At 45.7% G+C, this 15,070-nt stretch overlaps 3 protein-coding genes across 3 annotated transcripts; 2 read left to right on the top strand and 1 right to left on the bottom strand.

Annotated features, from left to right (window-relative positions):
* Positions 1-2,660: 2,660 nt before the first annotated feature.
* Positions 2,661-5,789, top strand: LOC128714727 (ATR-interacting protein mus304). Its single transcript, XM_053809608.1, has 6 exons — positions 2,661-2,796; positions 2,868-4,182; positions 4,228-4,603; positions 4,663-5,272; positions 5,336-5,515; positions 5,581-5,789. The coding sequence occupies exons 1-6, from the start codon at positions 2,661-2,663 to the stop codon at positions 5,787-5,789; spliced, it is 2,826 nt and encodes a 941-aa protein (XP_053665583.1).
* A 717-nt stretch (positions 5,790-6,506) lies between these two features.
* On the bottom strand, positions 6,507-7,521 carry LOC128711069 (5'-AMP-activated protein kinase subunit beta-2). The gene is made up of 3 exons (XM_053805934.1): positions 7,033-7,521; positions 6,721-6,951; positions 6,507-6,656 (listed from the first exon to the last, which is right to left on the bottom strand). Exons 1-3 carry the CDS (start codon positions 7,519-7,521, stop codon positions 6,510-6,512), a joined length of 867 nt encoding a protein of 288 aa, XP_053661909.1. The 3' UTR covers positions 6,507-6,509.
* Positions 7,522-8,034: 513 nt separating this feature from the next.
* LOC128714325 (anaphase-promoting complex subunit 11) lies at positions 8,035-8,729 on the top strand. Its single transcript, XM_053809201.1, has 2 exons — positions 8,035-8,053; positions 8,494-8,729. The coding sequence occupies exons 1-2, from the start codon at positions 8,035-8,037 to the stop codon at positions 8,727-8,729; spliced, it is 255 nt and encodes an 84-aa protein (XP_053665176.1).
* The last annotated feature ends 6,341 nt before the right edge of the window (positions 8,730-15,070 follow it).

The following is a 15,070-nucleotide window of genomic DNA, read 5'->3' as shown; positions in this document are numbered from 1 at the left end:
CCGCACCGGGCAAGATTCCGAACAAGACTACCGTCTGGATGCTGGATGCCGTCGAAATGGATCTCCCTCGCGAACATGTCCGATGTACCGCAGGCACGAAGCGACGGCGAACACGGCATCTGGGGAAGATAGTTGCGATCGTAGACCGTACACCCGAACCACCGCGTATACGGTGAAGCGTGCCGTTTATCAATATCGGTTTTGCCTTTGACTCACCGACAACCGACGATCGTCGTCTCTCTAGGACGGAGGAGTCCCGCCAGATTTAGAACGATCGTACGGGAGGTTTGGTCAAGCATAAAGTGTCTACGCGATTGATTTACGTTACGAAATGCGTACCATTTACATAACCTCCATAACAACCATTTTTTTGGGGACGGTCCTGAGATGGCGGAGTGTCTAGCCCCGTGCCTTAAGACCCTACTGGAAGTCCATGCCGAAATATCAATTAATATCAATTGTGGCAGTGTTGGGACAGCCAGGCTGATTGATGTCGACTTTCGAACTCGTCCGTGGCGATGTGGTCGGTATTGGTATTAGGCGCTGGATCAATGTCTATAGAACATATATTGACTGACACGACCAGCGCCGGAGACTGACTACCCTCATACAAGATCGTCTAGCCAACTGTGCACGGGACGCGCCACGCCGCAGCTTGTTCCGCTGGTGACAATTAAAGCTAATAAATATAACTGCGTGTAAACTTCAATTAATACCAAGTGTATATTAATGATCTCTCCCCCACTGGATCCTCCCGGCAGGCTGGGTATGCGTACGTGCGTATGGCTCGGGAGCTCGCGAAGCGCCCATCCGTGAAGACGCACTTTTTTCCCCGACCGTGTGTGCTTCGCAGAGGTTTCAGTTGGTTGGTGTGACGAAAACGGTACTGTCCACGGTTATGAAACATGGGTGTCGCACATCAATTGAGAATCTTCCAGCCTGTAGGGTCGTCGCGGGATAATGTGGTGTCAGGGTAAATGAATTTTAATTTATTTGAAAATTTACCACCGAACGAATGCGTGGTTGGGTGGAGATCCAAGGCTGTTTGCCATGCAGCAGGCAGCATTAAAAGAAGATCCGAATGGAAGGTGGACGCAAAATTCTGATCGTTGACGGTTTTGGGCCAGAGTACTGCTCTGCGCTGCCACATCTGAGTTGTAGCGGTGCTGGAAGTACACAAGTACGAAGCACACCGCACGGATACGAATACGAAGGGTGCAAAAAGGGCCTAAAAAGGGAAGCCGGCTACGCACCAGCTGACACACAAGGGGATCGACGTTTCTAATTTTGTGAAGAAGCAATTTTCGTGGACATGAATAATTAAAAACATGTGTCTATTTGATGCACCACACGATGCACCACGTGCACAGTGCGGAAGAGTCTTGAGCTCTGGGAGTGATGTTTATTTATGGTTTTATGTGGTGCCGCTTGCGGGGTGTGTCGTGGGCATTTTGGGTAGGAGAGTGGACGGGGGGAAAAGTATGAAATACGAGGTTCAACATTAAACGCAGCACAAATATTGCACACAACGTATCACTTTGATCGGGGTTTTTACTGCAGTGACTGGGGGAGACTCTATTGATGTTGGCGGTGTCCAGAGCGCTAATAAACCTATTAGGTCTCGTCTGAAAACAGTAGTATGAATTTGAAGATTGGTCACTCATTGGATATGGGAGATCTTGCATTTCCTAACATGAAGTATCTTTGTATCAATTTGTTTCACTAAAATTGTGTTTCTCCTCTGCAATGTAGCTGGAGAGTCAAAGTATGGAAATCTGTTCTGCAATGTGAAATAACATTTGCTTTCTTTCCGGAACACGTGGTACATCTTGAAGTTTTGTTGTGGTTCAATATCGAAAGAAGTGTGTTTTCACCCTCTTTCTCCGCAAAGAGGCACTGCCATGTGTGTGCCGTCATCAATGAAATATCTGTATACGCCTCAAATCTGAAATAGATTTTGAGAGTTTGTATCAATGAGTGTTGTAAAACCTTTAGGACTCTGAGTTATTACGTTTGTAAATCTTAGCAACTGCAACAAAGCTAAAAATGTGCTCGGCTCTGCCCCTAGATGTGCATTTCTTTTTATTGTCTTGTTGAAAATGTTTTTTTTTATTAAATGTTGTGTGAAGCGCTATCCAAATCGTTTTAGATGCAAACTACTGGCCACTTTGCATTCCAGCTGTATACAAATGATAACGGGTGAAAGTTTAGCAGGTTCAGATTTTCTATGCTTTCAGAATACACCTTATACTAGTTGATTATTTCACCAGAATCGGCACACCTCTTCAAAAGTTATTCAATTTCCAAACATTTTTTGATTCGGGCAGCCCTCAATGTGGTTAAACTTCCTTTCAAATCAACGTGACCAATACATCACCTACGGATTTTCATTTTAGATCAGTTTCCACATCGTTGAAATATTTCATCTGTTTACACACGCACACACTCTCCGCTGGTGGCAGCCCAAGCGGGATGACAGATCAACAGAAAGCCGCTCATAAACATCAACAAAACATCACGGCGTGCTGTTGCAAATCGAAATGTGCCTCATTTAAAAGCGAAATATTGTTGACGTTAAAGTGTATTGTGTAAATAAAATGTAATTAGTTGTTATTTTGTCCTGTTCTTCAACTCGTCGCCTATCTGTGCACGTGGTCGGTATGTCGAAACGTTCGGGGTACTTTCAGCTGAAGCAACCGTTGGCCTCGAAGAAACCGAAACTCGACATCGAAATCATTCCCAGCCAGCAGTACCATCCGCAGCCCAGCACTTCCAAGCCAAACAATGCAGCGAACGGTGTGTTTCCGGTGAATTGAAAACTTCCTTTGACCAATTCTGTATAACATTGTGTCGTCTTGCTCTTTAAGGTGCGTTAAAAAGCTCGGTTGAAAATCTCTGGGATGATGACGATGATGACATTATCGTACTCGCATCCCAGGCCGTTGAAGCATCCGAGGACATTACGTTCAGACAGTTTAGCCGGAGTGTACAATCCAGCACGCAGCAAACGACGGAATTGGTCACGACCGCGCACGTTGGCCCTAAAGGACCGGGGAAGGTACCGGACAAGCTGGTGGCGGAATTGTTTGCGGACGGAGAGGATGATTTATTTTCGGAAAAGTTGGATGACAATTACCGGAACTTTGACAACGCGATCAATGACTACTTCAACAACAACGATGATGATTTCAATCTGGATGAGTTCCGGCAACAAGAGCAGGCTCCACTGGTTGGTGGTAGACAGGAACCTGCGCCTAAGCTGGCCAAGATTGAGGAAGAATTTAAAACACCCGCACCGGTAATGAAACCGATCCCGAACAAAACGCCATCGTTTTCCTTCAAGGAAGAAACACGTTCCACCTCGCGGATAGGGATGATATTTAAGCCCAAAACCTCCACTGTACAAAAGTTCCCGTCGAAACATTCGGCTGTGCCGCAGCAAAGCACAGTGCCATCCGAAGTGCCAAAAATCGAGCAAGAGATGAAAGAATCAAACACACAAAAGCAGGAACATGCAAAAGACATACAGGTGAAGTATCTCACCAAGCACGTGGAGCAGCTGGCGAAGAAGCTGGAAAGTGTGCAGAAGGATTGTAACGACGCGGTCGAAAAGCTACAGGTGAAGGATGGGGAGGTGTCAATGTTGCGATACGAGCTGAAGATGGTGAAAACCACCAACGAGCAGCTGCGGCTTGAGAAGATGCGCGAAAAGGAAACGATCCAGAAGGATTGGATCGAAAAGATGAAGAATCTCGAGAAAACTATCTCTGCGCAGAAGGTGGAGAATGAGTTTAAGGAGATAGAAATAATGAATCTGAAGACGAAGCGTTTAAACGCTACGATGCGAAGCAGTGAGGTGCGTGACGGTGTGGAGGCTCCGAAAACCTCGGCACAGTCAGAATCAACCACCGTTACAGAGGCCAGCAATCCTGTCCATTATGAATCTATCCTATCCAGTATGATACCGAAGCTGTCGCTCACGGAACCGGTCGATCAGCACGAAGAGCTACACTTCGATCCGCACTTGTTCGTAAATCCAACGGCTATTTCAGCACAGGGACGCAAACTTCGCAAGTATTCCAGAATCACACGGAACGAGTTTACGATCGCCGATCAGTTCGTGTTGCTGCAGACGTATCTTTCTCAGCTGCTAAGCGATGTTGCAACTAATGGTGGGAGATCGCGTTCGATTCAGCTATCAAGCGATGTTGCAACTAATGGTGGGAGATCGCGTTCGATTCAGCTATCAAGCGATAAGTTTCCCTTGGTAGCGATCGCTACGGAGAATGGATTGGGTGAGATCTTCCAGTACTGTCAGCGGTTGGGCAAACAGAAGGAAGCCGAAATGCGGGCTAGTGGGACGAACCGATCTAGTGAGCGTAGCGTGCAGGGGCACCCAAGGAGCAAAATGGAACTCACCACACCGGTGAACATATTCCAGCAGGAGAAATTATTCGTTGGCGAACAGGCGATCGTTATACGGCGTTTCCTTGCGCTGGTGGCTTTGTATTGTAGAATTTCGAACGAGCTGGTAGTGGAGAAATTGCTCAAGGACGGTCTAGTATCGCGACTAGCAAATAGTATTAAACAAATCAGTGATGCAGTAAGTTGCACGCTAGAATTTAAATTAGGAAGCATAATAAAAACTCTTTTCCCTTCCAGAGCTTCTCGGTCGCACTGCACGGCATGATTACGGGTGCGGCCGCTCTACTGAACGGCATGAGCTTCCGTTCTGCACGGATGAAGCAGTACGGTGAACACGGCGTCCATCTGATACAGTTGTTCCGTGCAATCGTACTCTGTCAAACCGACGCTCCATCATCGCTGGCGGAACTGTCCGACTTTCTGCGTCATTTGTCCCAGATCACAGACGGCAGTGTGAACCAGCTGCTGGATCGTCTCTGCTTCAACCCGTCGACCCAACAACCCGACAAGCATAAATCGGCTCGGAAGCAGTATCGGTTGAAATCGATTAGCTTTTCACAGGAAACATGCACGCTACAGATGTATGCGGCCCTGCTGGAGAGTTCCGTGCGACATTACGTACCGTACGAAGGATGGCAGTTGAAACCATTGCTGAAGAACGCGGAAAATACGATACACTTCCTGCGCAACGTGCTGCTGCAACCGGTCGCATGGGTTCGATCGTTTTGCGACCGAAACGATACGGCTGGGTGCGAACTTTGTCATATCCGGACAGTGACCGCGTTCGTTACGCTGCTACATCGTGTGCTGTTGTGCTGGAACCAACGGACCGTGCATGAGGAAGAAGGTTAGCTTTGCAACTCATTTCGAAACGAACAACGATAGCGTTATGCTCTGTATTTCGTTTCAGATGTAAACAGAATTCAACGAATTGCACAGCACGCAGTCCTTTTGCTGTACGATCTGTTCCAGACGGCATACCACAAAAAGTTGCTACGACTCGGTGGCCACACGGTTCGCTACCGGCTCAGGATAGTGTACAATTGGCTCAAGATGTACGAGAAAGATTTCAATTTCCGCCCCGTTCACAGTAAGTAGTTGATCCCATCTTTCGGAACGTCTGCAGAGAACTTAAGTGGATTGGATTCATTTTAGGCACCACGATTGGTATGCTAGATATGCGGCTCCTGATGAGTGATCCGTTACGATGCTCGCTCGAGACGGAAAGTGAGGAATCGGAGCAGGAAAAGAAAACGGCGACGAGTGAAGATGCCCGTAAAGCTGAGAGCAAAACAGTGGTGGATGAATTGTATAATGATTTTTTCACTACCTACCATAGTAAAAATGCTACCCTTTTAGAATAGAGTGGAGGTCCCGAATGTGGGATGTTTTTGCTTTGTGTACCTTTTTCGCTTTCTGATTCTTGCTAAGCACTTCAGCGTCGATGACACAACCAGAACTCCTGCGGAGTAAATAAGGTTTTTGTGAAGTGTGAAAATTCTTTATTCTTGGTTTAACCGATACATTATATCCAGCATATTTACACGAAGATTCGCCATCGTAAGCCATCGTCATTTGAAACTGAAAGCAATTAAAAACATGTCGCGTAATTTGCCCCTGTTTTTACCTATCCTTTGTTGCATTGTACAAATAATTTTCACCAGGCACACGCTTCCTATTTCATATTTGTTTGCCTTTCCGTTCTCGAATCGTATCGCGGACATTTTGTCTAGGTAACTACAAACTATGCAATATAATCAACAAACTGTGAGGAATAAAATACATGTAGCTTTTTGTGACCCTGGTGGTCAATTTATGTAACACCTGCTCTCCACAGTTACAACCACTACTCCCCCTATAAAATAGGACACAAGCCAACAGGAACCAATCAATCTGAATGTGTATGTATGTATGTGTGTTTGTCCTCTTTTTAATAAACCAACCATCCTTGGTTGTAAGCTAGTCAGCTTTGGTTTTCCATTTTTTTTTGGATTATCCCATAGTGTCCCCTATCTAATATGTCCCCCCACTTTTTTCTGTTAGGCTCCCACAGGACCTCATATGAAACCCACCACCCTCCATATCTAGATCGGTTTGTAGAGCAGCGTGGTGACGTATTTCTTCCGGTAGCGATGCGTCGCACTCAGCACCATGACACCGTCCTTGATCGAAAGGGCGTACAGGTGATTCAGCATGACGTGGTTCGGTTCGGGAAGAAGTGTTGGTTCGCACTGGATGGAAAGAAAGATTCATCAGTGTGGAATGTGTATTTGTCGCAAAACTTCAATTTCTTACCGACAATGGAGTGTCCTTGTTGAGAATGACCTGCAGCAGATGGGGAGGCAATATGGGCGGTCCCGACTCCTTACCCCACGGTCTGGCAGTTGGGATATCTTGGCCCCACTCTTTCGATTCATCTTTGCCCGTATCTTCGCTGTCCTTGGCCAGCGCTTGGAATACTTCAAAATCGGACTGACGCACCGTAACGAGGTTGTTCGTAAAGCCCGAGTCGTTTTCAACATTTTTCTGCAAAACGTATTATCGGGGGATACATAAACGCGTGTTAGTAACATTAGCCTTATTGCACTTAACGTCCACTACACATACCAGCTTTGGATCATGCTTCCATTCGCCGTCCACAAGAAACTTATACTGGTGGTCCCCTTCCGGGATGTTGATGATGGTGACAAAATCTGCATGCGACTTCACCATCGGTAGAACTTTCCACTGGGAGAATGTTCCGCTGATGAACACCTGCTTGCCACCACCGTCCCACTTGAACACGGTCGGCAGTGTGGTGGATTGGGGTTCCTCCTCCTGTGGTCCACCCGCACCAGCTGGCAAATCGGATGGTGTCGTACCTTCCGACATGGTGCTGGATCGTTTCCGTGGTTCGCGCATAAACTCCGGATCCGGAACGGACTTGGAATAACCGTACGGTTCTACCTCTTCCTCGGTTGCAAACGGATGGCCGTAGATGTGTGGTTTGCGATCGAACACAAACGCCTGATCGTCCTTCATCGGAGAGCCCGGAATTGGATCATTGGATCCGGATTTATGGCGCTCCCGGGGTAAATTACTTCCCGCGTTTCCCATCGCGCAAAAGGGAGTTAACCTACCGGAAGAGGAAAAACAATTGCACGAACGGAATGAAAAAAACTACAAAAGGTTTGAACAAAAGCTGGGAATTTCACTGGGTTTGCCTTGTAGTGTAATACGCTTTTTTTGCTTTTGCGTGTTCTGCGTATTTTGGTCGAGAATGTTTTTATGCTGTGAACAAATTGACAGCTGTCATTCGCTGTAGCAGAAATATGCACGTATGCAGCCCAAAAGAGCTCGGGCTGCGTTCGTTTTAATCTCGCTAGATGGCAGCACTGCAACCGCACGTGAGGATGTGTGCGTGTATTGAATGCCTGCTGTCAACTGTACGGAACAGCCGAACAAAACACAAAACAAACGGGTGAACAAAAAGGCAGGATTTTTGCTCCTGCTGTGCGTTGTGGGTGCATTTTCAAACAGTTTCCCCAGTTTAATGTGTTCTATTTAGAGTTTGTGATAAGTGGACATTTTTCTCAGCGTGTCCTGACCCCGAATGTGGCTACAATTAGGATGAAAGTCACGGTTAAAAGTAAGTAACACCACATCCATCGTAGCTGTTTCGTGTGTGTGGTGCATCACGCGGGGATCGTGAATAAAATCGACCGGAATTGGAAGGGTCACGCGCATCCCGGCACCCGGGATGGAAAAGCGTGGAAAACTGTCATTTGGAAAATTCGCTCGATAGAGTGTGTACCCTGTGCTGTTGTAACATGCTGCCGCTTGAAGAGAGTTTTTGGTGCTGAGAGTGAAGCCCACCACAGGGAACGAGAACCAGCCACCAGCTGAAGGGGAAAAAGGGGTCAGGTTTATGTATATCGATTTTCCCGCACCGCAGTGGACGTCCTTGCGTCACGCTCGTCCGTTTTGTCGTAATATTTTGTGAATATACATGGTGTATACCCGTTTTATTTGGCCATGTAACTGAACCGCTCCCTGTTTTCGTGCCATTTTCTCCCCGGTTTGTTGCAGGTTGGATGGGTGTCGCTGTCTGGAAATGGTTGGCCAACGATGACAACTGCGGCATCTGTCGTATGGCGTTCGAGGGCTGCTGTCCGGATTGCACGCTGCCCGGTGACGATTGTCCGCTCGTGTGGGGCGCCTGTTCGCACTGCTTCCACATGCACTGCATCGTAAAGTGGCTGAACTCGCAGGCGAACCAACAGTGCCCGATGTGCCGACAGGCGTGGAAATTCAACGACAAGTAGGGTGCCCAACGACAAGCTCCGTTGCCACAACGCAGGTGTTGAAGCGATAATAATAATTCTACTCTAAAGATAATAGTAATGACCACACGGACTAGTTTTGCAAAGGACCACGATTGTTTAAGTGGCAATCCACTTTCGGACAGTAGCGGGCGAAAGTGCAAGAGGTGTTAGGAAGGTGTTCGCCATAGAATTAGTGCAGTGTAACGCAGGGCGAGTGCAGTGCTGTGTGCTCAATATTGGCCATATAGAATATAATCTGTACGAGGTGCTCGTGTTGCTCTTGCGTGTGTTTGTGCGCCTATTGTGTTTCTAGCATTGTGCAGATTGTTGGCAGAAACACAGGCATTCCTTCGAAAAAAGTGCTATTAGTGCAGTGGTACGCATAAAAATATTCCATAGCATCCGTCATTGTCATATACTACGTCTGTTCCTAGAAGTGTTCTTGCGCAAAATCACCAGCAACAATATCGTAAAGGTAAGAAAATATTTATGTTGCTCAAAGAAATATATTTTGATCTATTGTAGGTAAAATAGATGAACAAGATAATAATTTTAGCTTCACAGTCAAGGCGAAAAGTCATTGGATCTTACTGCAACATCATGATGTTAGCAGCAGTATCGAAGTATAAGAGGAAGAATTTGTCGAGGGGATCGGAATTGCGGATTTTCGTTAAACTAGCACACACAGGCATGAAACTAGCCCCAGGAACCGCGTCTATTATCTGTGGCTGTTCTTTGTGTGTTAAAAATAACAAAGAATGTTCCGATGACGAGTGCATCGGTGCAGCTTCATCGCTTAAGGTGCCTCCCTTAAACCCGGTACAGCGTGAAAACGTGTGTCTTCCTAATAGGCGAAAAAGACACTAAAAGGATGCAATAGGCACATTGCTAAGGTGCAAATATTTGGAATAATGAAATCAAACTTACAATTTAAGTGAAGCAAAATTTCTTGCTGTTAAGATCCATCATCTATTGCGCTTTAATTATTTAAATGAAAAAAGTTTGATGATTTATGAAGCGCATACACTGTGGCCCCCTTTTGTAAAGGAATGCGGCACAAAAAATTATTCCGTCGACAAGTTGGGTAATTATAATCGAAAAAGCATCGTTGGCATTAAAGCGCTACTTCCTTCCGGTATTGTTTTGTTAAATGGTTGGTACAGAGGTGCAACAAACGCTGTAAACGCATGGGGCTTCGTAGGCTTTTGTTTGTTGCATTTCTTATCGACCTATTAGGCGTGCAATAGTGTAGGTAACTGATGCATTTTATCGTGTCTCGTGTGCACTCAGCTATGGGTGTAAATGGCCCAATAAAATCGTTGCTGTTATGTTGCAAAGACGTCAGTACGAGTTTGGTTGTTTGAAGTCAATTCGCCATGAACATTTAAAATGTAAAATGATTCCGTGTCGTAATTAATCGTTCCTTTTTTTCATTCTCACAACCCCCGAAACAGCTTTTAGTTTGTTTGTTTCTGCAGCAGTACGAACGGATAAACAAATGGAAAACCAAAATTAAACTCAACTCTAAATGATCATAGCGATCGTTGGCTTGGTGACGGATCAGCAAAAAATATTCCTGCCCCGTATGGATGCATTATTTATCGGTCGGCGCGGATAAAAGCGAACATCAAACTGAACCGATGGATCGCTGTCTTATTATAGCAACACCCGCAACATCCGGTACAAAACACTCGCGATCGTACGATCAGCGACGGGTCAGTAGAGGCTTCTATCGTCCGGAACGTCTGGATCAAAGCACAGATGGTGGACAGATGATAGAACGATTGCTTGCCACAAGAAACGACCAGACACAGGCTAGATAAAAGAACAACCCAACTTAAAGGTCAGTCGTGCGCGTAAATCCGACAGTTTGCTGTGCGTGTAGCGTACGAAAACAGATAACTTTATGCCTTTCTGACGTACTCACCCGAGATTCGAATGTTCACTGTAGGAAGCGAAGCTACTCTTCGCTTATTTGTTTTAACTTTAAACAGTTTTTTTTATCTAGAAACTCTCGCCTGTCGCGTGCCACATGCTGTTGTGTGTAACTTAAGGTTTCTGTTTTATTATGTGACTCTGAAACTGTGAACGCGCAATGGTGTCACTGATTTGCATAATTTCACCCATTGAAAACCGTCACATAAATCGGGCTCGGGAAAAGGAAGAAACAAAACTAACAAAACATAACATTGGCGGCATCGTAAATGAATTCTTTCTCCCTCCCCTCCCACCATAACGGGCGGGTTTCACGTTGTGTGCATCGACACGTTCTTTATCATATTTCGTGAACAACACACGACCCCCGCGCGGGGAGTTTGGAAGCAAACGCGCGGATCTTATGCTTTACAAGGCGCCAAAGAATGAAGCGGCGCGGAATGGTTGTAACAATATGTGGCCTAAATATTAGTTGCTCTATATAGGAATGGTTGTACTAATTTCCCTGTTTTAATGGGAAGGAAATACAATTAGGATAGAAAACCTGCATGGTAAGGTAAAGTAGGGTAAGATTGATCAGTAGTTGCGTCCAATCTAACCAATGCATCCAATAAATGTGGGTGTATTTTATTTATCATTTTAGCTGACTGTAGTGAACATGATGCGGATCAGCCTGTTGGAGAGTCGCAAGATGAAAGCCCCAGCGTGGCCCCAGTTGAAATGTAAATTTACTGCGACGAAGTCAAGCAATGGTGCTTAGTGAACATAATCTCCTTCGCATCGCCGAGGTTTTAAACCGGGGTTCCAGCAGACAACCCCTTTTAGATGCTACTCCTCACACAGCGTGCAAAGGAAGGAAATATTATCGTAATAGAATTATGGGTATCATATTTTTAGAACATTAACCACCGCAAACCCAGAGACGGTACCGAACCGGGTGGCGTTGTCGGCATTGGTTTACCGGCGTAAAGCAAGGGAGGCGCAAAATAAAAAAGCGAAATTAAATAACAACACACCGCTTACCGTGTGGGTGGTGGTAATGAGATTTGCCTTTCTAGATGCCGGAAGGTAAATTGCTTTGGCAATAGTGCAAACGTGGAAAGACGCGAACCCGTATGCGGGGTGATGTGCGTGCTGGGTACCTACGTTACACGGGCGGCTTCGGTCAGTATGACAAATAGTCCGCCCGCAGGGAAACGATTTATCGACAAGTAATTCAATTACGCGCTGCTAACACTATCCCTGCTAGCTCACCACATCCACAACCGCTGCACGGGACGTTCTCTTGTACTCGCCCTTAAGCTAGGTGGGTAACGACTGTGCGTACTATGTTACAACAGGGCATTGGCACACGCCCTCCATTTTTTTTTTTCTACGGGAAGCACAGAACTGAAGAAAGCGATTTTGTGGCGCGGGATGACTGAGCGCCGTGTGTATCGTGAGACAATGCATTAATAAAAAAAAGCGAGTTTTGTTTTGAGTGTGGTCAGTAAGGAACGATGAAAGCGACGGTGCAATGTTGCAATTTGTTCCAGATGGTAAAGATTGCACATCGTATGGGTTATTGATTCTTGGCGATTAAAATGTATTATTTCCAAATGTAAAAGTTTATAAGATGGCTTGATGTTAAATTAGTCCCAGTCGGAGGTTTTTTATCGGGAGATCGGATTTTCTATTAGCACCAAGTATAGACGAATCCCAGAAAAAGTCTTTCGTTAACTATCAAAATCTAAAATAGTATATTCTACCCTTCAGATGCTGTCGGAATACTGTTCGAGTTGACGGATAAATGACTTGCAGAGTTGGATATCAGAATTGATCAATTTATTGCTAAGGTTTAGTATACCGAGTCAACCTTATGTTCAAATTCTTGATATCAGCTATCCTAAATTCAAATGGAGTATTAAGTCCAATGGCATTGAATACAGGAGTATTACGTAATATATCAAGTAAGACTTGCCCCATTCTCGGAAGCGACACTTGGAAGTTATCAAGAGGGAATTCTGACAGGAATTTTCAATTATCAGATTTCTACGCTACAGGAGATCTTCAGGAGAGAAGGTGGTGGAACAGTAACTCTAGTCGTATCATTTCTTCATTGATTTCAAATACAGAATAGACCGAAAAGGATAAACCTCGACGGAATGAGAATTTTCGTACAAATGGAAGAACTCATCGGCCTTCGATGGACGAGTCATGTCTTCAGAATACCTTCGAAAAACACAGCTCTTATGCTCGCTTAAGGTCGTCCAACTGGGAAGAGTAGTTGGGCTAATATGGGATAGATGGAGTAAGAGCTTTGGAATGAGTTGTTGTCCTCAAAGCCTCAAACCTAACTTACTTAGTCCAGCGCTACAACCTTTTCGCGATCTTAGCCTTCTGCAGGAATTATCTAAACCGCTCACGATCGCGGGTCGTTGTCTACCTCGCTAATATTCCGACATTTCTGGACGCATCAAAGCTATCACTTTATCTTTAATTAGACCTCCTCAGGCCTAAGCCTTGAGGGCAACTCAGTAAAAACTATCTTATTTAACAAACAGCATTTAAATATCTCAGAATTTATAGACATATCCATTAGCATCAGACATTGCTATCGCAAGAGGTGGAATAAGGAGGCTTTCCGTTTGAGTATTAATTTTACATTAGAACTGTCACTGAGGGGAGACAGATTTCCCCATTTTTTTTTTGTTTAGCTCCAGTCATTTCCGACATCCAGCCGATCCTCTCAAACGAACGGTGGCGTTATTTTTAGCCGGAGCTTTTTTCCGCTTCATCTTAAACTGCTCGCCAACAGCTTGACAGTCAATTTATTATCGAGTCTAGCGCGGAAAGATCCGGGAACGATTTGCGTGCAAATCATCTACCACTCCTGCTCGACCGCCAGCCAGCATGGGCGCAGCAAGATTGGAGAAGTAAACGGAACCCCCCCAGTTTACATTGAACCCCGTATGGCTAGATTCGATTTCCCCGTGAACGATATGGCCTGCGAACTGAGGAGACAGGGTGTCAGTCGATGGATAGATAAATTATGCCATCTCTTCCAGGGTTTGGGAGCCGTTAGAAAGGTTTGCCCCCGGTCGTTCAGGTTCAGGCACGTGTTCTGCCGTAGTGACACACCTCCCGTTGCGTGGGGCTCGTTCGGTTTGGGCAAAAGTGCGTTTGGGCGTTAGCGCGTTGCGGCACGATGCAGAAAACGGGGGAAATTAGTTGCATTGAAAGCGCACAGCGTGAAAAGTGAACCGCATCCGAAGGGATCTGAAGCTGAGCTTTGGTTGTAATAAATTACTGCGTGCGCTAATCGTTTGCGCGTCGGAGTGAGTGCATGTAAAATCGTACCTACAGCTGTCCATTAGCTGATCATGTTCGCAACAGGCCGGTACTCTGGCGGTCTTCCGAAAACGTTTGCGCCTTTCGCATTGAGAACTCGATCCCCCGCGTCCCGAGGAGATTATCCTTCCGCACATTGGTCAGAAGTATTTAATCGTCCGCTTGTGGTGCAAATCGATCGGGCCGGGTCGACATTCGATACTGGCGGGACATACGTAATGCGTATTAGGAGGGTTATTTGATTGGGCGCAGGGTGAAACGCACGTGTCCCGGCGTGCTACTGTCCCGGAGGGGTCCACTGCGAGGGGGTTGGACGACCACGGGTACGTCCCATACGGAAGCGCTCTAATCGATGGCAAAAACGGTGCAATAAAGCCACTGAAGGGCGCCCACCCGGTAACAGATGTGTGGCGGAAGGTATCGAGTTTGAATTTAATCTTTATCCTTCTTGTTCATGCGTGTGTCCGCGAGCGAAGCGGCAAAGATGCCCAATCCGTATGAGCGGGTATTAGCCGGGTGTTGGCAGTTTATTGCACGACAAATACGATTATTTTGGACTATCTATCCATGGATCATGCGTTAAACAAATTGGACTTACTGTTGTAAGGCTATCGATATCAGCACGTGACAAAACGTGACGTAAAATATGTTGTACGATTCGTTTGGGTGGGACGAAAGGTGATTTATGGTCCAATTTATTATGCCGAGGTACATCATTTCGAAGTGCATGTCTTTATACTGCAGGAGATGTCTATTGTAACCTTGTAGCATTTATAGGTTTTTATGTCATTTCTCTACCCCTACATATAAACATATGCTTCGGGATTTATAATAGAGGGAACGATGAGCCTGACGATAGGTCTTTCGTCTATTTCTTTGGAAGTCATGCTTCTTTACGTTCACTCAGAACGCGTTAGGCAAGTCTTATGAAGGGAACAAAAACATAACAAAAAGGTTTTAAAACGCATACTGCACAAAACGTACGCATGAAGGGTATGGTTAGAGTGTTTGGAGGCATTCCAATAATTTATGTGACTTGTTTTTTTTGAATTACAAGTGGATGATCCTTCGGGAAA

Source organism: Anopheles marshallii, chromosome 3, assembly GCF_943734725.1.
Source record: "Anopheles marshallii chromosome 3, idAnoMarsDA_429_01, whole genome shotgun sequence".
NCBI classification, from domain to species: domain Eukaryota; kingdom Metazoa; phylum Arthropoda; class Insecta; order Diptera; family Culicidae; genus Anopheles; species Anopheles marshallii.
The sequence above is the reverse complement of the archived record's forward strand: the minus strand, read 5'-3'. Positions and strand labels throughout refer to the sequence as shown.

Coding starts and splice junctions, on each gene's coding strand:
- LOC128714727 (XM_053809608.1), top strand. CDS start 2,661: ATGTCGAAACGTTCGGGGTACTTTCAGCTGAAGCAACCGTTGGCCTCG. Junction 4,604..4,662: donor TTAAACAAATCAGTGATGCA/GTAAGTTGCACG, acceptor TTTCCCTTCCAG/AGCTTCTCGGTCGCACTGCA. Junction 5,273..5,335: donor GACCGTGCATGAGGAAGAAG/GTTAGCTTTGCA, acceptor ATTTCGTTTCAG/ATGTAAACAGAATTCAACGA.
- LOC128711069 (XM_053805934.1), bottom strand. CDS start 7,521: ATGGGAAACGCGGGAAGTAATTTACCCCGGGAGCGCCATAAATCCGGA. Junction 6,952..7,032: donor GGAAGCATGATCCAAAGCTG/GTATGTGTAGTG, acceptor TACGTTTTGCAG/AAAAATGTTGAAAACGACTC. Junction 6,657..6,720: donor ACAAGGACACTCCATTGTCG/GTAAGAAATTGA, acceptor CTTTCCATCCAG/TGCGAACCAACACTTCTTCC.